The 24,295-nt window shown below is 46.2% G+C and overlaps 1 protein-coding gene across 1 annotated transcript in view; it reads left to right on the top strand.

The window, feature by feature from the left end:
* LOC139227809 (polyglutamylase complex subunit TTLL1-like) overlaps positions 1-24,295 on the top strand; it is a 59,073-nt gene that overhangs the window by 12,578 nt on the left and 22,200 nt on the right. The window contains exons 3-5 of the mRNA XM_070858870.1: positions 1,632-1,812; positions 3,929-4,063; positions 21,331-21,439. Of these exons, the coding sequence (XP_070714971.1) occupies positions 1,632-1,812; positions 3,929-4,063; positions 21,331-21,439 (425 nt within the window). The remainder of the gene's footprint in view (positions 1-1,631; positions 1,813-3,928; positions 4,064-21,330; positions 21,440-24,295) is intronic.

Genomic DNA, 24,295 nt, shown 5'->3' on the forward strand with positions numbered 1-24,295 from the left:
ACACTAGAGACATCAGTTATGGGGAGAATCCCAGAGTGGCTTCCAGGCACCTTTTTAAAATCATGTAGCGAATTTTACTGTGATAGCAAATATAATAGTTGTTTCCCATTCCAGTGTCTTCTAAGTGACAAATATCCGTGCTGGAGAGTAGAACTGTTCAACTTATCCCACCCAATATATGCATCTAGGATTTTTGGGTTAGATGCTGGTTTAGCTCCTTCACCCCTATCCCAACAGTAGTCCTTGACTAAATCCTTATTAGAACATCCCTGCTGTACAAATATGACATTAAAGTTTTCCACACCAGCAGTATCTGTGGTTTATTTGATATTCATTGTTTTGAATGATTGTCTGAACAACATGCTAATTTAGTCAAATTCTGAGTGTCTTTTTGTGCACATTAACTCAACATCCAAGCAAAAAAACCTTGCCCTTCCCTTTTCCTGCACTGCTGTAGCTCGCTTGTCCTGGAACAGAGTTTGCCCCCACCTATGTTAAACGCTGCACTTAAACAAAAATATTTAAATTTCTTTTTTACATGTTCCGGAACAAATTGCAGCTGGTGAAACATGTGAATCTGTAGGGTCTAGATTATCTGAAATGTTCTCTCTTTTTATTCTTGACAATAACTTAGATTTATATTGCATCTTTAATGTAGTTAAATGTCCCATAGTTCATCACAATTGGAGGTGAGACCCAAGCAGGAGTTGGAGGAAAGTTAGGGTAAGTGGCTGAAGGAGCTATCCAAGAGGTAGATGTGACAGAAGTATTTTTGACATGGTTTGTATATTTTTTTATGGATAAACCTGCATTGTGAGAGTCAGGCAAACTCTGAGTGAGCTTCAGCCCATTGATTCTACACCAGGGCACTGTGTGGAGGCAGATGGAGAGCAATGACCTTGTAGTCAGATCTTACAGGCTCAGTTAATCTGGGAGCAAGTTATCAGTCAATCAGGGACACCCCATGCAGCATGATTATGGTTTAACACCACATCTCGTCCACAACAAAATCGTCTTGCGTGTCTTGCTGGCTCGATAGGAGACAACTGGTATCAGCACAGACTTCTCGTGGAATGCAACTGCTTCAGTTAGGCAGCAGTCAAACAAGTAATCCTCAGTCTGCCATTTGTGGAGAAATAAAGCTTGAGGCATACACTAACCAAGCAAAGATAGAGAGTTTCTAATAATACTCTTCCTAGCATGGGACAGTCCACAGTGGGACGAGTCATCATCATCCATTGTAGGCGGTCCCTCGAACAAGGATGATTTGCTTCCACATGAGTTCACAGACATTTCAATGAGGGACCCGATGTTCCAGTCCTGAACTCCATCACACACACACAAGTACAGTAGTATAAATATGCCATTTGTGATTTTGGAGAAACTATGCATGAATCTCGCATGCATAGTTCTCTTCTTGTAACGAAATCTACCCCCAGTATCGAGGGTGGAGATTTGACTCAGCAGAAACCAGCATATATTACTGAGTTGCTTTTATTGGAAGCAGTTGAATCATTTTAAATAGATAGTAATGTCTGTAGTCCAAATCCACTTTGATTTGAGGGAAGAAAGGGAGAGCAGAGGACTTCAGAGCCTTAGTCTTATTACAATGTGATATCGTTTTTTTTCAGATTTTATCCCAGTCACGTTCATGCTGCCTGGCGACTACAATTTGTTTGTTGAGGAATTCCGGAAGAATCCAACTAGCACATGGATAATGAAGCCATGTGGAAAAGCTCAAGGGAAGGGAATTTTCCTCATCAATAAACTCTCCCAGATCAAGAAGTGGTCACGGGACAGCAGGACGACTACGTAAGAATGACTTTGTTTTTGTTTTGTTGGTGCTGTTACTGCCAACAGAAGGAACTGAGCAACACCCATAAAAGGAACCGGCAGTGGACTAGTTAACACCCTTTCAATCTTTGAGCATTGTATCATCAGAACTATCTGCAAGCTTTTGATTGTTGAGTCAGAAATGTGAAGAGCCAAAAAATCTTCAATTAATTTCAATGCTTTCAGACTCCATTAAGTTATTTTCTCTCCCTACAAGTAGAATGCCACCTTCTGAGCCACCCTTATCCCCTCTTCCAGACAGAGAGACACACACACAATCCATTCCCAGACCTCTGCCAGTTCCCAGACCTCTACCAGCCAGTAGGAGATCCATGAAAGTGACTTGGGGTCAATTGGTTTCTGGTTAAAATTAGTTTTTTCCCCTTTCCTGCAGGGAAGCCCTTGTGGTTCCACTCAGCCCCTTCTGCAGCTACCTTGCTGACATCTGGAACTTGGCACGTGGGGAATTATGGATATAAAATCCATGTCCTACTCCATTTCTTGAACTAGTTTTAAAAGAAAGCATCCGACTAGGCTTTAAAGGGTTATTAGGCTTATGCACATAGAACTGAAAGGGAATCGGTGAGCTACTGCAGCCAGCATATTGTAGCAGCTGCTCAGCGATTGTTGTGTTCTAGCTTTTCAATCTATACACCAGTAGGTGAATTGGAGGTTGATCAAACAAAATGATTTTCCAGTGGAGAAGTTATCTCTCCAGACTTTGCAGCGTAGAGCAGGCTTTACTTGGCAAGTCTCCCTTCTGGCTTAAAAACATGAATTGTAGAGGGGGATCGGATAGTTGCCAGTGAATTACATTCGTCCCGTAAAATGCAATTACAACGTTCTAAACCATGAGAGTAAAGCCAGAATAATTTGTGGACATAAACCAAACCCCCAAGATGACATACACTTGTGTATAATGCATATTCAATTGAATTACATTTTAAATCCTATTTTAGATTTTTTTTTCTCACGGTCATGAACTTGTGCTGAGCTTGATATGGGTGCAGCAGCATTCCAAGTTGAACATTTTAAAAAAAGTCAGTGGATTTCATTTAATAAATCAATATAGTATGTGGGGCTGGCATATACTTTATTTAAAATTTTAAGATTTGCATGTTCATAAATTATAACATTTGAACTTTGATTTGAATTTCAATTATAAAAACTTATTTTGTATTTATAGTATTGGTGACTTTTCAGTATACTAATGCACCATTCAAAAAGAGACTTTTTCTTTTCTAGAGGTGATTCCTTAAATATTACTGTTTTGCTCCCTTCCTTTCCCTTGGATCTCCCTATGCCATACATCATCCCGAGCCAAGAGGTTGAGGGAATAGTTATCTTCCAGGTCATTACTTATGAAACCGATGACCAGGAGCTGAATGGGAGTAGTTAGGGAAACTTTCTTGCCTGTGAAGAAGTGCTTTGCCCCTACTTGTCCCTTGCCACACTAGGCGGTACAGATGAGATTGGTGTGGAGGATCATGGATGCACAGTCTCATTCTACAGCGTTGTGGCAGTTTTTTTTAAAGGAGAGAGATTCACTTATGAGTAGCCATTCAAACAAGCCTGAGGTCATGAAATAAAAAATAACTACATTAAATTTAATTAAATTTGAAAATAAAAGTCTTTAAAGTGATCCTAGCTTGGAGCTGGTTTTATTTTGAAATGAGCAATGTATGAATTAGCACATAGTCTTAAATATTATAAAAGGAGCTATGTACATTTGTTCACTTTCCCTTTCAGAAGAGTATTTCAATATGTGTACCTTTTTATAAACTGATTGCCAAAACGGGAACACTGGGATTAACTGGGAGTTTGTAAGGGCCATTAAATAAATGGGCAGGTTCAATTTGACTCTGACTTACAGCTTAACATGAGAAGTGGGACTGGGAAATGGGGCAAATCAATCTGAGAAGAGATAGCGTAAAGAAATAGACTCAGCAGAGATTGCAAGTGCAGATTTTTGCTGTGACATGCTTGTCACAAGTACCTTGGCACTATTTGTTACTGCTTATTGAACACTCCTTAATGTAGCTTTAGAATTGCGAACAAAAAAGGTTCAAGCCAACTAATCGTCATTAATTTGCAGGTTTATAACTCCCGCTGGGAAGGAGGCATATGTCATTTCATTGTACATAGACAACCCACTGCTGATCGGTGGAAAGAAGTTTGATTTACGCCTGTATGTGTTGGTGACCTCCTATCGACCACTCAAATGTTATATGTAAGTGTGAAAAGATTCCGTTTTATTACTTCTGTGCCTATGGGCCTAAGTTTCAGGCCGCGCCTAGAACGGCGCAGCCCTACCTGGACGCCCGTTTTTCGCGCCACAAAGTACGCCTAAAAAAAACTCACCTATTCTCCGGCTCCCTGCAGGTCGTCTGGAGCTGGGCGCGGCGCAGCACGAGCTGTGGGGGGCGGAGCCAGGCCCCTGCGCTGAAAACAGTGCCAGGACCTCTGCACATGTGCGCTACAGTGGGCGCGCATGTGCTGCAGCTCCAGGCGTCCAAAACTGTGTGGGAGGGGCCCGAAGCACGCAGCCCCTAGCCCTGGCCGAATGGCCTCACTGGGGCTGTGTGGATAAGGCTGCCTCCCACGCCCAGATCCTGCTTCCTCTGGACCTGACTTGACTCCCCCGGCGACCCGACCTCCGCTTCCTCAACCCCCACCCCCCTCCCCCCCGGGCGACTCGACCTCCGCTCCCCCCCCGCCCCACCGGCGACCCAACCTCTGCTCACCCCTTCCCTGGTGACCCGACCTCCGCTGCCCCCACCCCCCCCATCCCCCCTCCCCCCAGACCCGGGACCCGACGCCACCTACCTGTAAATCTGGTGCTGAAGTCTTGGGTCCGGCCTGTTCAGCCTCCTTCTCCCTCCTCTCCCTCCTTCCCTCCTTCTCCCTCCTTCCACCCTCCCCCTCCTCCTCCTTCTCCTCCTCCCCCCTTCCCTTCTCCCCCCCCTCCTTCTCTCCCCCCCTCCTTCTCCCCCCCGTCCTTCTCCCCCCCTCCTCTCCTCCCCCCTCCCCCCTCCTTCTCCCTCCCCCCCTCCTTCTCACCCCCCACCCTCCTCCCCCCCATCTCTCTTCTCCCCCCCTCCTCTCTTCTCCCCCATCTCTCTTCTCCCCCCCTCCTCTCTCCTCCTTCCCCCCCTCCTCTCTCCCCCCCTCCTCTCTCCCTCTCCTCCCCCCCCTCTCTCCTCCCCGCCCCTCTCCTCCCCCCCCCTCTCTCCTCCCCCCCCCCTCTCTCCTCCCCCCCCCTCTCTCCTCCCCCCCCCTCTCTCCTCCCCCCTCCTCTCTCCTCCCCCCCTCCTCTCTCCTCCCCCCCCTCCTCTCTCCTCCCCCCCCTCCTCTCTCCTCCCCCCCCTCCTCTCTCCTCCCCCCCTCTCCTCTCTCCTCCCCCCCCCCTCCTCTCTCCTTTCCCCTCCCCCCTTCCTCTCTCCTCCCTCCCTCCACCCCCCTTCCCTCGCTGTCAGAAACACAGACACTGGCAGACAGAGAGTGAGAGGCACACACACAGACAGACAGAGAGATAGAGACACTGACAGAGACACACTGCGGGGGGCGGGGGGGGGGGGGGCGTCCCAGCATGCTGTTGGAGGACTCCCGGTGCTGCAGTCGGTAAGTAGAAAATGTTTTATTTATTGATTTTTAATTTTTTTTATTATTAATTATTTTTGATTGAATAATTGGTTGATTTATTGATGTATTTATCATTTATTATTGATGATGGCTCTTTATTTGTAAAACTGAAGTGTTTAATGTTTATAAACTTCCCTTTAAACCACCCCCCCCCACCCCCATTCCCTACGCCTGATTTTCAAAGTGTAGACAAGGTTTTTCTGAGCGTAGAAAAATCTACACTTACTCCATTCTAAGTTAGTTTGGAGTATGTTTTCACTGCCGAAACTTTGAAAACAGGCGTAAGTGGCCAGACATGTCCCCTTTTGAAAAAAAAAATCTGTTCCAAACTGAAACTGTTTTAACTGACTCGAACTGGAGCAAACTAAATGCCGAGAATTGCAATTTCTAAAATACTCCATTCTAAACCAGTTGCTCCAAAAAAACAGGAGCAACTCAGGCCGAAACTTGGCCCCTCACAGTTGTAGAGATTCTAGATACAAGACTCTTCCTTTGAGTGTACACCATAATAATCTTATCGCATTAAATAATTCCAACGTAATTGACTGAATTTTATACCTGCTAATCCTTTCCTCAAAAAACTTCTGAAAAACATACAAATCTGAACAGAGTGAAAAAAAAAATCATATCAGAATTTTAAAATTCTGGTTTAGTGGAGGCTAGCCAGGGAAATCAGTGCATTGACAGAGAAGAATAAAAATGATGCCTTATATATTATTGCAATTAGTTTTCTCCTAGTTACATTGATAATTTATCTGAAGGGTTTGTTGGATAATGTAATCCTGGCCTTTGCCAGGCCAAGTGATTTGTTATCATTCAGATCCATTCATTGGGTTTCACACTTATTATGTAAAATTGCAGTACATGGGCAACATATAGCACTACAAAATGTATTTTGGGATGAAAGATTGAGAAAAGTTGCCTACCCTACCTCTTAACTTTGCAGTGTGATACAAAAATATCAGCAGCTAGGAGCATATATTTGGAGATTTAAAGCATGGAGGCCAGCACACACTGGAGAATTTTCCATGTATGCACAGATTTGTCTTAATCTCAGTTATTTATGGCTTTCTGAAAAACAATTTTAAAAGCAATTAAACGTCAATCCACAAATGCATGACTCAAGCAATTATAAAGGTCATGTTCACCCGCAAGGTTATTAGCTGGCAGATCATGTGAGAGCTTGAGCTGAGATACATCGAATGAAATTCGTGACTGCCTTAAAACTGCAGTTGATTTTTCATTTTCTATTCTATTTAACTATAAGGAGAGCTAGGGAAAGTGTGTCTAAAGAAAATCATTGGAATATTCAACTCTTTGAAATATTTCAAAACTATCAAAATGGGGATAGATCAGGAATGGTCTGCATAGGATTGACAGCTCTGTCCTGCGAGAACTTCTTTTCACAGAGAGAAATGGTCCTCTTGTGTTACAAAGGAGAGAAATCAACTTCGGAAACAATGGCCGAGATTTTGTTCACCTTGGCAAGTCCGGTGTGGCTGGTATCGGTTCAGGTTGTGGCCCCACTGCTGGCTCCATCCCGCTGCCTAAAATGAACTTGCCTCACTGGGGCTTGTTAAGCCCATCCAGCGTGTTTCCTGGCCCAATTAGATTGAGTGGGTCTGATGATGTCATTCATGACGCATCTTGAGCCTGTTTCCTTAAAGAGACCATAGCCACCTTACTTTTGACATTTGTGCTGTCAATGTTCTACAGCATTGAGGTGCTGCAAACACCGGCAATCACTGCACAGAGGTGTACGGTTGCACCCAAGGTCTCCCTTGATTCCCTCCATATGCTTCCCGAGGGAGTCAGAGCACGCAGGGATGTCCTCTTCCCTTCCGATGGGCTTAAAAGACCTCACCAGGCCAAGACAGCCGAGTTGCACATTGCAGAGGAGGGTACAAGCAGGAATGTTGTCAGGAGGACCTGGGCGCAAACCTTTCAATGATCTGATCTGATTAGATTAGGAAACGTGAGTACAAAGCCACACTCGCCTTCATCCTGCTATGCCTCCCATCACATCCCCATCATTTTGCCTTCCCTACCCTACTCCAGCACATCCTTACATCAACTTACCTTGAAACTCCAACCATCCTTCTCTCTCTATCTACATTATTACATCTCCATCTCACTAGTCACACTCACCCTCATGCAATCATACCAACTAACAACACACAAGGGTAGCCACTTGGGTGTTTTATACAATGTTCCTGTAAAGTTTCTGTTAATGTGCTGTCAAACATTGAAACCTTTATTTTCAAAACTTTGCATTCTTGGACAGATTTATGTGCAGCTTTGGAAGTGGCTTAGTGAGTTGCAGTGAATGGTGAGACATATCAACCCCCGCAATGGTGATGAGTCTGAAAGGTATGGCTTGGACCTTGTAGGGATACTTCATGGCTTTGGCATGGGGTGGTGCCAACCTGCCGCATCATGTGGCAGCCAGGGTGTACAGCATCAACTGAAGTAAATCTGGCTATGGCAAGGGCATCCCTGGCCTCCCGTGCAACAATGTGCTCGGGTGCTGATGCCCTCTGCCCTGTGCAGCATCAGTTGATTGTGGCGAAGGTTGGTGTTGGTGCTGCTGATGTGCTTGGTGCTGCTGGTGTTGGAGCTGATCGAGGTGGGATTCTGAGGCCCAAGGTGAAACAGTATAAACAACATCCATGCTGATGGAATAGACAGCAGGTGAAATTGAGATGACACAAGCAATCTGTCAATGGTGAGAGAGGTTGTTCCAATAAGGTGACATTGGATAGAGAGATTGCTCCAAACACTTGCAGACTGCAGAAAGCTCAAACTGTGTTCCAAATGTAGTAAGCAACAGCTTCTATGCTTGGAAAGAGCTGTGATGTGAGAGCTTTTAGAGTACTTTTCAAACTGTCAACTAATCAGCTGATTCAATGGCCATTCAACTCCCGCCTCATGTTAACAGGCTTGGTCCACGAGCAGTGTGGACCCTGTGAGCTAGCAGTTAAAGTTAAGAGGTATGGTTAAAACCACGATTAAGGGTCTGTCAATAAGCTAATAATTGTTTTAATCGGGTCGCCCGCCTCTGTGGTTCGGGTTTGATCCGAGATCACAGATGTGCCATTGGGAATGGTGGGATGACAGCGGGTTCTTGAACCCGCTGTCAAAAAAAAATTAAATTTCTCACCCGACCCGCTCGCTGACCACCCAGAAAATTCCAGCCAATGAATCAACATCCAAGTTTTATCAACACATGTGAAGATCTGTGAGGAAAAACTTGGGAGTTCTGTAACGTAGTAGATAGTGTTTATTGTGACAAGGATTTGTTTAAATAAAACATCTGCTTAGAACAGATTTTATTTGCAATGAACTGGATATGTAAAGAATTCAAGAACAAAAACGTCTATTCTGTAGGAAGCCACCATTGATTGAGTTATTGCATTGAAGAATTTGAAATTACTCCTACTTTTGTCGAAATAAACCATTACTGTGAGGCAGCAAAAGAAGTAGAGAAATAAAATAAATAGCAAATACAAGAAAATCTACGAGCATATCTCTGGGAGGATGGTGCCGACAGTTCAAAATGAATATAGGAGCATGAGTAGACCATTCAGCCTCTCGAGCCTATTCCACCACTCAATCAGATCATGGTTGATCTGTACCTCAGCTCTATTTACCCCTTTTTGATTCACATCCTTCGACCCTAACCTAATAAAAATATATCAGTCTCAGTCTTTTGGGGGAAGAGAGTTCCAGATTTCCACTATCTTATGTGTGTAAAAGTACTTCCTGATTTCACTTCTAAATGGTCTAGCTCTAATTTTAAGGGCTCAATTTTCCCCAGTTATCTGCACCGTTTTTTTGGCGTAAATTAAAATATCCAAGCTTCCCCAAAGTTTCTGCGCCAGCGTAACTCAGTTAGGTACGATTTTTTTAGGTTAGTATTTTTTTGCGTCATTGGTAACTCGATGTCTGCGCCAGTTTTTCACATTTAAGCAAGTTTGGCCAGCTTACATTTCTCCTTGGACGGCGTAGTGACCATTCCCAAAAAAACCACTGGAAACTTAAGAAAAACCAGTGCACATTAAAAAACCGGCGCAGAAATACACTATTGTTTTAGAAACATAGAAACATAGAAAATAGGTGCAGGAGTAGGCCATTCGACCCTTCGAGCCTGCACCACCATTCAGAGTTCAGAAGAATGAGAGGGGATCTCATAGAAACGTTTAAAATTCTGATGGGTTTAGACAGGTTAGATGCAGGAAGAATGTTCCCAATGTTGGGGAAGTCCAGAACCAGGGGTCACAGTCGAAGGATAAGGGGTAAGCCATTTAGGACAGAGATGAGGAGAAAATTCTTCACCGAGAGTGGTGAACCTGTGGAATTCTCTACCACATAAAGTTGTTGAGGCCAATTCACTAAATATATTCAAAAAGGAGTTAGATGTAGTCCTTACTACTAGGGGGATCAAGTTGTATGGTGAGAAAGCAGGAATGGGGTACTGAAGTTGCATGTTCAGCCATGAACTCATTGAATGGCGGTGCAGGCTCGAAGGGCCAAATGGCCTACTCCTGCACCTATTTTCGATGTTTCTATGTAATAAGATCATGGCCGATCATTCCCTCAGTACCCCTTTCCTGCTTTCTCTCCATACCCCTTGTTCCCTTTAGCCGCAAGGGCTATATCTAACTGCCTGTTGAATACATCCAATGAACTGGCATCAACAACTCTCTGCGGTAGGGAATTCCACAGGTTAACAACTCTCTGAGTGAAGAAGTTTCTCCTCATCTCAGTCCTAAATGGCCTACCCCTCATCCTAAGACTGTGTTCCCTGGTTCTGGACTTCCCCATTATCGGGAATATTCTTCCCGCATCCATCCTGTCCAATCCCGTCAGAATCTTGTAAGTTTCTATGAGATCCCCTCTCATCCTTATAAACTCCAGTGTATAAAGGCCCAGTTGATCCAGTCTCTCCTCATATGTCAGTCCTGCCATCCCGGGAATCAGTCTGGTGAACCTTCGCTGCACTCCCTCAATAGCAAGAACGTCCTTCCTCAGATTAGGAGACCAAAACTGAACACAATATTCCAGGTGAGGCCTCACCAAGACCCTGAACAACTGCAGTAAGACCTCCCTGCTCCTATACTCAAATCCCCTTGCTATGAAGGCCAACATACCATTTGCCTTCTTCACCACCTGCTGAACCTGCATGCAACTTTCAATGACTGATGTACCGTGACACCCAGGTCTCGTTGCATCTCCCCCTTTCCTAATCTGCCGCCATTCAGATAATATTCTGCCTTCGTGTTTTTGCTCCCAAAGTGGATAACCTCACATTTATCCACATTATACTGCATGTGCCATGCATTTGCCCACTCACCTAACCTGTCCAAGTCACCCTGCAGCCTTTTAGCGTCCCCCTCACAGCTCACACCGCCACCCAGTTTAATGTCATCTGCAAATTGGAGATACTACACTCAATTCCTTCATCCAAATCATTAATGTATATTGTAAAGAGCTGGGGTCCCAACACTGAGCCCTGCGGTACTCCACTAGTCACTACCTACCATTTTGAAAAGGACCCATTTATCCCGACTCTCTGCTTCCTGTCTGCCAACTAGTTCTCTATCCACGTCAGTACATTACCCCCAATACCATGTGCTTTGATTTTGCACACCAATCTCTCGTGTGGGACCTTGTCAAAAGCCTTTTGAAAGTCGAAATACACCACATCCACTGGTTCTCCCTTGTCCACTCTACTAGTTACATCCTCAAAAAATTCCAGAAGATTTGTCAAGCATGATTTCCCTTTCATAAATCCATGCTGACTTGGACCGATCCTGTCACTGCTTTCCAAATGCGCTGCTATTTCATCTTTAATAATTGATTCCAACATTTTCCCCACTACTGATGTCAGGCTAACTGGTCTATAATTCCCCATTTTCTCTGTCCCTCCTTTTTTAAACAGTGATGTTACAGTAACTATCCTCCAGTCCATAGGAACTGATCCACAGTCGACAAAGACTGTTGGAAAATTATCACCAATGCATCCACTATTTCTATGGCCACTTCCTTAAGTATTCTGGGATGTAGACTATCGGGCCCCGGGGATTTATTGGCCTTCAATCCCGTCAATTTCCCTAACACAATTTCCCACTTGAAAAGATATCCTTCAGTTCCTCCTTCTCACTAGACCCTCGGTACCCTAGTATTTCAGGAAGGTTATTTGTGTTTTCCTTCATGAAAACAGAACCAAAGTATTTGTTTAACTGGTCTGCCATTTCTTTGTTCCTATTATAAATTCATCTGAATCTGACTGCAAGGGACCTACGTTTGTTTTCACTAATCTTTTTCTCTTCACATATCTACAGAAGCTTTTGCAGTCAGTTTTTATGTTCCCAGCAAGCTTCCTCTCATACTCTATTTTCCCCCTCCTAATTAAACCCTTTGTCCTCCTCTGCTGTATTACAAAATTCTTCCAATCCTCAGGTTTGCTGCTTTTTCTGGCCAATTTATATGCCTCTTCCTTGGATTTAACACCATCGTTAATTTCCCTTGTTAGCCACGGTTGAGCCACCTTCCCCGTTTTATTTTTACTCCAGACAGGGATGTGCAATTGTGGAAGTTCATCCATGTGATCTTTAAATGTTTGCCATTGCCTATCCACCGTCGACCCTTTAAGTATCACTCACCAGTCTATTCTAGCCAAGTCACGTCTCATACCATCGAAGTTACCTTTCCCCAAGTTCAGGACCCTAGTGTCTGAATTAACTGTGTTACTCTCCATCTTAATAAAGAATTCTACTGTATTATGATCACTCTTCCCCAAGGGGCTCGCACAACAAGATTATTAATTAGTCCTTTCTCATTACACATCACCCAGTCTAGGATGGCCAGCCCTCTAGTTGGTTCCTCGACAACCATCCCTAATACACTCCAGGAAATCCTCCTCCACCGCATTGCTACCAGTTTGGTTAGCCCAGTCAATATGTAGATCAAAGTCGCCCATGATAACTGCTGTACCTTTATTGCAAGCATCCCTAATTTCTTGTTTGATGCTGTTCCCATCCTCATTACTACTGTTTGGTGGTCTGTACACAACTCCCACTAGCGTTTTCTGCCCTTTGGTATTCTGTAGCTCCACCCATACAGATTCTGCTGTGCATCTGTAAAGCGTGCACTCCCATGTTCCGCCACCAGGGAGCTCATCCCCTGAAGTCCCAAGGGATTCCAGCATCTCTTGGCAGCACTGTATACAAGCCGGCCCCTAAGGCCTGTTCCTCACTCTGGAGTGTCTTATTAAAGACTGAGGTCACAGTTACTTTAACCTCCCTGTGTGCAACCTCATCTGTGTTAGGAACACGATAACTGGCGACGAGAATACGAATCCAACGCAAAGATGCAGCAAACTGGGCATCCTGGAGAAGTTCTCAGAGGGTGAGGACTGGGAAGCCAATATCGAATGGCTAGACCAGTACTTTGTAACCAACGAGCTGGACAGAGAAGGAAGCGCTGCAAAAAGGAGAGCGGTCCTCCTCACGGTCTGTGGTTGCACTGACCTACAGCCTCATGAAGAATCTTCTGGCTCCGGTGAAACCCACAGATAAGTCGCATGAGAAACTGTATACACTGGTTCGGGAGCATCTTAACCCGAGGGAGAGCGTGCTGATGGTGAGGTATCGGTTCTACACGTGCCAGCGATCTGAAGGTCAGGAAGTGGCGAGCTACGTCGCTGAGCTAAGGCGACTTGCAGGACAATGTGAGTTTGATGGCTACCTGGAGCAAATGCTCAGAGACTTTTTTGTTCTGGGCATTGGCCACGAGACCATCCTACGAAAACTTTTGACAGTAGAGACACCGACCCTCAGTAATGCCATTGCAATAGCACAGGCATTTATGTCCACCAGTGATAACACTAAACAAATCTCTCAGCACACAAGTGCTAGCAATGTTCATAAATTAACTGGAACTGTGTTTGCGAGCAGAAATGTACAGGGCAGAACCCACGAGTCTGCAACTGCCAGCAGGCATCAGGTGACCCAGATGACTCAGAGACCGCAACAAAGGATGAATGCAAGGCAATTCACACCCTGTTGGCGTTGTGGAGGCTATTCATGCCGCTTCAAAGGGTATGTTTGCAAGAGCTGTGGAACTGCCAACGAGCTTGTAAATGAGCTGCAAGCTCATCAAAACCTGCTAACCACCACGTGGCAGAGGAAGATCGGTCCATGGTGGATCAAAGCAATTTCGAGCCTCAGAGAGAGGAGGCAGATGCTGAAGTACACGGGGTGCACACATTTTCAACTAAATGTCCACCTATAATGCTAAATGTAAAATTGAATGGCTTACCCGTAGCCATGGAACTGGACACTGGCGCTAGCCAATCCATCATGAGTAAAAAGATGTTTGAGAGACTGTGGTGCAACAAGGCATTCAGACCAGCCCTGAGCCCCATCCACACGAAACTGTCCTGGACAGCGCCATGGTCAAGGTCACCTACGAGGGCACGGTGCACCAACTGCCACTCTGGATTGTCCCGGGCGATGGCCCCACACTGCTTGGAAGGAGCTGGCTGGGCAAAATCCGCTGGAACTGGGATGACATCCGAGCGCTATCACATGTCGATGAGGCCTCATGTACCCAGGTTATTAACAAATTTCCTTTTCTTTTTGAGCCAGGCATTGAAAACTTTTTCGGGACGAAGGTGCAGATCCACTTGGTCCCAGAGGCACGACCCATTCACCACAAGGCGCGAGCGGTACCTCACATGATGAGGGAGAGAGTGGAAATCGAGCTGGACAGGCTGCAATGCGAGGGCATCATCTCCCCAGTGGAATACATTGAGTGGGCCAGCCTGATTGTGCCAGTACTCAAAAGTGATCGCACGGTCAGGATTTGCGGCGATTATAAAGTAACTATTAATCGTTTCTCGCTACAGGACCAATACACGCTACCTAAGGCAGACGACCTATTTGCGACGCTGGCAGGAGGCAGGACATTCACCAAGCTCAACCTGGCTTCGGCCTACATGACGCAGGAGCTGGAGGAGTCTTCGAAGGGCCTCACCTGCATCAACACGCACAAGGGACTGTTCATCTACAACAGATGCCCGTTTGGAATTCGGTCGGCTGCAGCGATCTTCCAGAGAAACATGGAGAGCCTACTCAGGTCGGTACCACACACGGTGGTCTTTCAGGACGACATATTGGTCACGGGTCAGGACACCGCCGAGCACCTACAAAACCTGGAGGAGGTCCTCCAGCGATTGGATCGCGTAGGGCTGCGACTGAAGATATCGAAATGCGTCTTCATGGCAACAGAAGTGGAGTTTTTGGAGAGAAAGATCGCGGCGGACGGCATTCGGCCCACAGTTGTCAAGACAGAGGCTATCAGGAATGCGCCTAGGCCGCAGAACGTCACGGAGCTGTGGTCGTTCCTGGGACTCCTCAACTATTTTGGTAACTTCCTACCGGGGTTAAGCACCCTTTTAGAGCCCCTACATGTGTTATTGCGCAAAGGTGAGATCTGGGTATGGGAGAAAAAAAACAAGTAATTGCTTTTGAGAAAGCCAGAAACATTTTATGCTCCAACAAGCTGCTTGTATTGTATAACCCGTGTAAAAGACTTGTGCTAGCATGTGTCGCGTCGTCGTACAGAGCCAGGTGTGTACTACAACAAGCTAACGTTACGGGGAAGTTGCAACCTGTCGCCTATGCTTCCAGGAGCTTGTCTAAGGCCGAGAGGGCCTACAGCATGATTGAGAAAGAGGCATTAGCGTGTGTATTCGGGGTAAAGAAAATGCATCAGTCCTTATTTGGCCTCAAATTTGAGCTGGAAACCGATCACAAGCTCTTCACGTCCCTGTTCACTGTAAACAAGGGGATAAATACTAATGCCTCAGCCCGCATACAAAGGTGGGCACTCGCACTATCAATGTATAACTATACCATCCGCCACAGGTCAGGCACCGAGAACTGTGCGGATGCTCTCAGTCGGCTACCATTGCCCACCATGGGGGTGAAAATGGCGCAGCCTGCAAACTTGTTGATGGTGGCGCAGCCCGCAGTCTTGTTGATGGTCATGGAAGCGTTTGAAAATGATAAATTACGTGTCACGGCCCGCCAGATTAGGACTTGGACCAGCCAAGATCCTCTGCTGTCCCGAGTAAAAAACTGTGTACTGCATGATAGCTGGGCCAGCATCCCCATTGAAATGCAAGAGCCAATCAAGCCGCTCCAGCGGCGAAAGGACAAGCTGTCCATTCAGGCAGACTGCCTGTTGTGGGGTAACCGCGTAGTGCTACCAAAAAAGGGCAGGGAGACGTTCATCTCGAATCTCCACAGCACACACCCGGATATAGTAATGATGAAAGCGATAGCCAGATCCCACGTGTGGTGGCCCGGTATCGACTCTGACTTCGAGTCCTGTGTACGGCAATGCAGTTGAGCAACGTGCCCAGAGAGGCACCACTAAGTTTGTGGTCCTGGCCCTCCACACCATGGTTGAGGATCCATGTCGACTATGCGGGCCCGTTTCTCTGTAAAATGTTCCTGGTGGTGGTGGATGCTTTTTCAAAATGGATTGAATGTGAAATAATGTCGGGAAGCACCGCCACCATTGAAAGCCTGAGGACCATGTTTGCCACCCACGGCCTGCCTGACATACTGGTCAGTGACAACGAGCCATGTTTCACCAATGCCAAATTTAAAGAATTCATGACCCGCAATGGGATTAAACATGTCACCTCGGCCTCGTTTAGACCAGCCTCCAATGGGCAGGCAGAGCGGGCAGTACAAACCATCAAACAGAGTCTTAAATGAGTCACAGAAGGCTCACTCCAAACCCGCCTGTCCCGAGTACTGCTCAGCTACCGCACGAGACCCCACTCGCTCACAGGGGTGCCCCTGGCTGAGCTACTCATGAAAAGTACACTTAAAACCAGACTCTCGCTGGTTCACCCCAACCTGCATGATCAGGTAGAGAGCAGGCGGCAGCAACAAAATGTAAACGATGGTCGCGCCACTGTGTCACGGGAAATTGATCTGAATGACCCTGTGTTTGTGCTAAACTATGGACATGGTCCCAAGTGGATCGCGGGCACGGTGATAGCTAAAAAAGGGAATCGGGTGTTTGTAGTCAAACTCGACAATGGACAAATTTGCAGAAAGCACCTGGACCAAACGAGGCTGCGGTGCACAGACTGTCCTGAACAACCCACAGCAGACACCATCTTTTTCGAGCCCACAACACACACCCAAAGGATCAACGACACCACGCCGGACCAGGAAATTGAACCCATCACGCCCAACAGCCCAGCAAGGCCAGGCTCACCTAGCAGCCCTGCAGGGCCAACAACACGCCAGCCCAGTGAGGGCACAGCCAACACACCAGAACACATTTGTACCGAGGCTCCCGACCGCCTCACCTTGTAAATAGTTTTCACTTTGACTTTAGGCGGGGGGGGTGATGTTGTGTATCTGTAAAGCATGCCCTCCCATGTTCCGCCACCAGGGAGCTCATCCCCTGAAGTCCCAAGCGATCCCAGCATCCCTTGGGAGCACTGTATATAAGCCGGCCCCTAAGACCTGTTCCTCACTCGGGAGTGTCTTATTAAAGACGGAGGTTACTGTTACTTTAACCTCCCTGTGTGCAGTCTCATGTGTGTTAGGAACACAATAGATTCCACATCATCCAAGCTAATGTCCTTCCTTACTATTGTATTAATTTCCACTTTAACCAGCAATGCCACCCCACCTCCTTTTCCTTTCTGTCTATCCTTCCTAAGTGTTGAATACCCCTGGATGTTGAGTTCCCAGCCTTGGTCACCCTGGAGCCATGTTTCCGTGATGCCAATTATATCATATCCGTTAACTGCTATCTGCGCAGTTAATTCGTCCACCTTATTCCGAATACTTATCGCATTGAGGCACAGAGCCTTCAGGCTTGTTTTTTTTAACACCCTTTGCCCCTTTAGGATTTTGCTGTAATGTGGCCCTTTTTGCTCTTTGCCTTGGGTTTCTCTACCCTTCACTTTTACTTTTCTTCTTTCTATCTTTTGCTTCTGCCCCCATTCTACTTCCCTCTCTCTCCCTGCATAGGTTCCCATCCCCCTGCCATATTAGTTTAACCCCTCCCCAACAGCACTAGCAAACACTCCCCCGAGGACATTGGTTCCGGTCCTGCCCAGGTGCAGACCGTCTGGTTTGTACTGGTCCCACCTCCCCCAGAACCGGTTCCAATGTCCCAGGAATTTGAATCCCTCCCTTCTGCGCCACTCCTCAAGCTACGTATTCATCTGAGCTATCCTGCGACTAGCGCGTGGCACTGGTAGCATTCCTGAGATTACTACTTTTGAGGTCCTACTTTTTAATTTAGCTCCTAGCTCCCTAAATTCATCTTGTAGGACCTCATCCCATTTTTTACCTATATTGTTGGTACGTATATGCACCACGACATGGCTGTTTACCCTCCCCCTTCAAAATGTTTTGCACCCGCTCCGAGACATCCTTGACCCTTGCACCAGGGAGGCAATATATCATCCTGGAGTCTCAGTTGCGGCCGCAGAAACGTCAATCTATTCCCCTTACAATAGAATCCCCTATCACTATAGCTCTCCCTCTCTTTTTCCTGCCCTCCTGTGCAGCAGAGCCACCCACGGTGCCATGGACTTGGCTGCTGCTGCCCTCCCCTGATGAGTCATCCCCCTCAACAGTACCCAAAGCGGTGTATCTGTTTTGCAGGGGGATGACCGCAGGGGATCCCTGCACTACCTTCCTTCCACTGCTCTTCCTGTTGGTCACCCATCCCCTATTTGGCTGTGTAACCTTTACCTGCGGTAAGACCAACTCACTAAACGTGCTATTCACGTCATTCTCAGCATCATGGATGCTCGAGAATCCACCCGCAGCTCCAGTGCCGCAATGCGGTCTGTCAGGAGCTGCAGCCGGATACACTTCCCACATATGTAGTCATCTGGGACACTGGAAGCACCCCTGACTTCCCACATAGTGCAGGAAGAGCATAACACATGTCTGAGCTCTCCTGCCATGACTTAACCCCTAGATTAACTTAATTTGGCAACAATAATGCTAAAGGTCACTGACTGATAAAGAAAAGAAAAAGAAAAAACTACTCACCAATACTTACCCCCTTGGCTGTGACATCACCTTTCGATTTCTTTCTACTTTTTTGCCTTCTCTCCCTGCTGCAGCTGCACCAGCTGGCCTTTATAGGCCGCTGCGATGTCCCCGAACCTCTTGCTGTGACGTCACACTTAGTTTTCTTTTCCTCCCAGGTCGAGGAGTCAGCACTGGTGGGGAAAACAAGACAAAGCAACACCTCCTGCTCTAACTCGTCCGAACTCTCCCACTTACCAAACACTTACCTTTGCACTCTGACCTGCCACTGCACTCCAAGCAAGACTGCACCAAGCCCCCTCTTTTTACACTGTTCCTGGCTGACTCACTGGCCTATTTAGGGAACCAGTTTTTACTAGCTGCCCAATTAACTAAGCTAGTTTGCTTGTTTGTCTCTGCTTAAACCTACAAGAATCCTATCTCTTTAATATCGAAGTTTTACTTAAACTTGCAATCTTATTTTATCTTTTAGAAGCTACTAGAGATTGTCACTAGTAATTTACACCAACCTTGAAATGATTTAAAAGGGATTAACCCTTAAAGTTCTCCCACTTACCAAACTCTTACCTTTGCACTCTGACCTGCCGCTGCACTGATGTGAAGTTTTGGAGGGAGTCAAGAAGACAAAGAATATGCATCATGAAGCTTAATTTTTTCAAAGTCAAAAGGGAGAAAATGGAAGTCTAATGCAATTCTTTAATTTTTGATTTGTTTCAAAGTACCACGCCACCACCGAATACCTCCTCACCAGGCTCGAGGGTCAGAGCGTCGGCCGGCAGAATCGCTCCCTCGCTCAGACACGGGCTTGGGGCTCGGCTTCAAAAGAAGCCCGGGGGGAGGGGTGGGGGTGGAAGCCAAACTGAAGGCTTGAGAACCTTTAAACATACAGCTTCAAAAGAAGCCCAGAGGGGCTGGTGGACACCGAGCCCCTGTGTCCTGGTGAGAGAGCAATTCTGCCAGCCAACCCTCGAGACGGTGAGGAGACGTTCGGTCGGTGGTGGGGCGGTACTTTGAAAAAAATCAAAAATTAAAGAATTGCTTTGGACTTCGTTGCCCCAAATGTCTTCATTCAATGCCTAGCTTCCCATTCTAAGCAACCCCTTTGCGCATGCGCAGACCAGGGTGTGGTCCGTAGTAGGGTGTCGACCTTTGGGGAAGAGAGAGAGAGGAAAGAAGGTTTGAGTCCTTTGACTTGCTATTTTGAGTTTCTTGCAAAGCTACAATTTAATTATGGGGGCAATATTGACAATGCCATACCTCATGCAAGCCTTCTGCACAATGGTGCTGCAGTGGCGAAGATTGATTCGACATCATCGTCTGAGGAACCTCAGAGCATGTAGGCTGATGGGCAGGTGGTCTTACCCACATCAGGTATATTGAGACAGGCGTTCATACCTGCACCTGAGTGATGCAGACTGTGTGAGAAGGCTGCGTTTCCGTAAAGAAATTGTAACCGAGATCTATGAGTCGGTAAAAGCAGATCTGCACCTTAGAAGTGTCAGGAGGACTGCTTTGTCAGTTGAAGTATAGGTTACAGCTGCACTTTCATTTTATGCATCTGGATAAGATACATTCAGAATTTTAAAAGCATAGAAATTTAGCAATTAAAGTAGATATTTTGGTACAGAAACCAGCTCGAAACGCACAGATTTCAGCAATTCCTTCTGGAGACTACAAACACTTGGTTGGACATGTTGGTCATATGATTGCCACTAACCAATTCAGCTACAATTGTCAATGCTGCAAGTACCTAATCAAGGCCTCGAGTCACATGGCTTCAAAAGTGTTGAATGTCGCATGATTCTTACGGACAGAATAGGAGATTCATTTAATTGGCCGATCAGATCACCAGGATCACAGATCAATGTTTTTAGTAGTATAGACAGATATAATGCACAAAAGTTGACAAATCCTAAAATGTAATATGTCGAAAAGCAGACAATTTATGAAGTCCATAATGAGTTAATTACCCTTTATAAAAACACTTTCAAATGATTCTCTGATAAAGTTTGATTTCTGAATGGCAAATCCAGCCCGTTTCTGCCCTCCCCTGTTAAATCTTTGTTGAACTGAATTCAGGATATATCTCCAAGATCTTTCACGGTAAGATCTCATATTGTTTTAGACTCGCTTATAACTTTTTAGGAAGTGAAAACACTGGAAAACAATTGTTGCATTTTCTAGGTCAAAGTAAAGAACGTCTTGCACAGTTTTCTGATCTACAAAGTAGCGTGCGTGCAGGTGGCTCCACAAACAACCAAGCAATATTTCCTGCATAAATTCAGTTAAATACAGTACGTACACCTATGATTAAATACATTGTTCAAATGTGGAGCGAGACAGAATTCAGACTGACCCGCAGAGCATTACACAGAGTCTGCAGTGACACGTAGAGTGCTGATTGGTTCGAACAAGTGGGAAATTGATTGATGTTCATTGACTCGTAAATCAATCATGGCTGGAACATTAATCAAAGGGTCTGTAATCTGTAAAGTTTAATTGAAAGTAGATTACACTACCAGGAGTTGTGTGAAAATAACTTGCCCATTTGTTAATACAGAAGATGGACAGTATTCAGTGAGACTGGAGAACTCACTATAAGGATAATCTGATTTTACTAATAATTTTAGCCAAGTAAGATTATTATTACTGCCTGCTACTGAAATCTGACTATAAATTTAGTTGACAATGTATTCTCTTGCAGGATAAATATAATATCACATTATTTATTTCCTTTATATTATAGGTATCGGCTGGGATTTTGTCGTTTTTGTACAATGAAGTATACACCAAGCACCAGTGAATTAGATAACATGTTTGTGCATCTTACAAATGTGTCCGTGCAGAAACACGGGGTAAGTAGAGCAGCTCCTGCGTGCTGAGTAATGAATTGATAATATAGTCGACCAGTCTAGATAACTAAACATGTAGTTTGCAAATGAGAGCTGGTGGAACGGAGCTGTGTAGTGGGTTTGCATGCTGCACTTTTACTTCCGGAACCAGTGTTCAAATGCAGTCAGAATAATTGGATGCATTTCCTCTCTCTGCGAGCTGGTAGAGTTGTTTGTGAAATGAATTTAGGCAATTTTAACACAGTTACCAGTGACCATAAGAACGTAGCACAAAACTGCCCATAAAGGGACAGGCTTGTTGGTCCTAATGCCCTTTTCCTGTTCCTAAAAAAAAAAATACATGTTTTTCATTCAGCACCAAATTAATAATCTTGTTCAGTTAGGTCTCAGGATAGCAGGTGCAAAGTGTAAATATTCACATTGGTGCAGTCGGAGGTGCTTTTCTGGTTTGGGGTTGAGGCACGTTATGAGGAGTAGAAGGAGCTTTCTCCTGCAGCTGACCATACTTTACCAACCCATAGGTGCTTGGTGTGGACACTAGGATACCCAAAATAGAAAAATATTTCATTTCTCAGCACTGACGGTCCTTATCCTGATCAGCACAAAAATGGAAGGAACAGGGGCGAAGTGAAAGACAGAAACTGAAGTAAATGGAAGAAAATCATCAGTAAATGGCTGTAATTATTAAATGCCTCATCATTTTTCTGTCACAGGTAGGCAGTTCTTTTCAGAACCATGGACATAAATAAATAGCCGACACCTGGATCAAGCTGTTTGTCTTCAATATAGTTGGGATTTACAAAGCTGACTGACACTTAAGTAAAGTTTATTGTTCTCCTTTATTAGAAAATGTATACAATTTTTTTCTGCAGTTTTTGCTCCTCCTATCCTTAAGGTGCTGCCTCATAAAGTGGAACAGCTTCATAGGCAGCCACTTGACCCTCGACACAAAGGCCATTCCTCATGTTGGTAGGTTATTTGATTGTGGGGGACATTACAGCCCACCTCATTGCTGTCCTCACCAGACACCACCACTTTCTTAAGGGCAATTAGGGATGGACAATAAATGCTGGCCTTGCCAGCGACACCCACGTCCTGTGAATGAATTTTTAAAAAAAAACACGCATGGCTCACTAGTCTTCCATGTCTCTTCCTTATGTTTAAACCCCTGTCCCTAGTCTCCACCCTCACTTCCGACAATAGGTATGAGGAGCTCATGGACTTCGTTGTCTCTAAGATTGAGACCATCTGTTCAGCCGCCTCTGCCTCTTCCCTTCCTTTCCCTAGCCCACCGGGCCAAATTTTCTCGAAGGATCCCCCTCTGCCCTAGCCCTGACCTCGCATCTTTCTCCAGTTTCTCTCTGATCTCCACTCGTGACCTTTTTGAGCTCATCCTGTTCATGAGACCCACTTCCTGCTCCCTTGACCCTATTTCCACCAAACTGCTGACCACCCAACTTCCTTTTCTGGCTCCCATTGTTAACGGTTCTCTCTCCTCAGGTAATGCCCCTCTCCCTCAAATCTGCCATTATCACCCCTCTCAAAAAAACAACCCTCGACCCCTCCTTCCTTGCAAACTATCTCCATCTCCAAACTCCCTTTCCTCTCCAAAATCCTTGAATGTGTTGTTGTCTCCTAAATCCGTGTCCATCTTTCCTGCAATTCCGTATTTGAATCCCTCCAATCCGGTTTTCGCGCCTGCCACAGTACCAAAACAGCTCTCGTCAAAGTCACAAATGACATCCTTTGTAACTGTGACAGATACAAACTATCACTCCTCATCCTTGACTGGTCTGCAGCCTTTGACACGGTTAACCACTCTATCCTCCTCCAAAGCCTCTCCACTGTCATCCAGCTGTGGAGGCTGCACTCGCCTGGTTCCATAGAAACATAAAAAATAGGTGCAGCAGTAGGCCATTCGGCCCTTCGATCCTGCACAGTCATTCAACAAGATCACGGCTGATCACCCACCCCAGCACCGACCCCCCACGCCCCCTCCACACCCCCCGACCCCCCCCAGCCGCAAGGACCACATCCAACTCCCTCTCGAACACATCCAATGAACTGGCATCAACAACTCTCCGCGGCAGGGAACCCCACAGGCCAACAACTCCCCGAGTGACGAAGTCTCTCCCAATCCCAGCCCCAAACAGCTTACCCCCCATCCCAAGAGCGTTTCCCCCCCACCCCCCCGGCTCGGACCCACCCAACACCGGGAACACTCCCCCCACACCCAACCCGCCCCGTCCCGTCAGAATCCTTCCCAAATGCCGAACACCCCCGGATGTCGAGCCCCCAGCCCCAGCCAACCCGGAGCCACGCCCCCGTGACGCCAACCACACCACATCCACCATCTGCGCAGTCAACCTGTCCACTCCACTCTGAACACTCCCCGCACCGAGGCACAGAGCCCCCAGGCCCGCCCCCCAACATACTTCGTCCCCCCAGACCTCCGCTGCAATGTGTCCCCTCCTGTCCCCCGCCCTGGGTTTCTCCGCCTCCCACCTCCACCACTCTCCCCTCCATCCCCCACCCCCGTCTCGTTACCTCTTATTTATCTAATCGTAGCCAGAGATTCACCTGCAACAGCTTCTCTTCCTGCCCCCGCATCGTTACCTCTGCTGTTCCTCAAGGATCTATCCTTGGCCCCCTCCTATTTCTCATCCAAATGTTGCCCCTTGGTGACATCATCTGAAAATACAGCGTAATTTTCCACGTGTACACTGATGACACCCAGCTCTACCTCACTACCACTTCTCTCGACCCCTCCACAGTCTCTAGATTGACCGACATCCAGTTCTGGATGAGCAGAAATTTTCTCCAATTGAATATTGGGATGACTGAAGCCATTGTTTTCGG

This window comes from Pristiophorus japonicus, chromosome 17 (genome assembly GCF_044704955.1).
Source record: "Pristiophorus japonicus isolate sPriJap1 chromosome 17, sPriJap1.hap1, whole genome shotgun sequence".
In the NCBI taxonomy this organism is placed as follows: Eukaryota; Metazoa; Chordata; class Chondrichthyes; family Pristiophoridae; genus Pristiophorus; species Pristiophorus japonicus.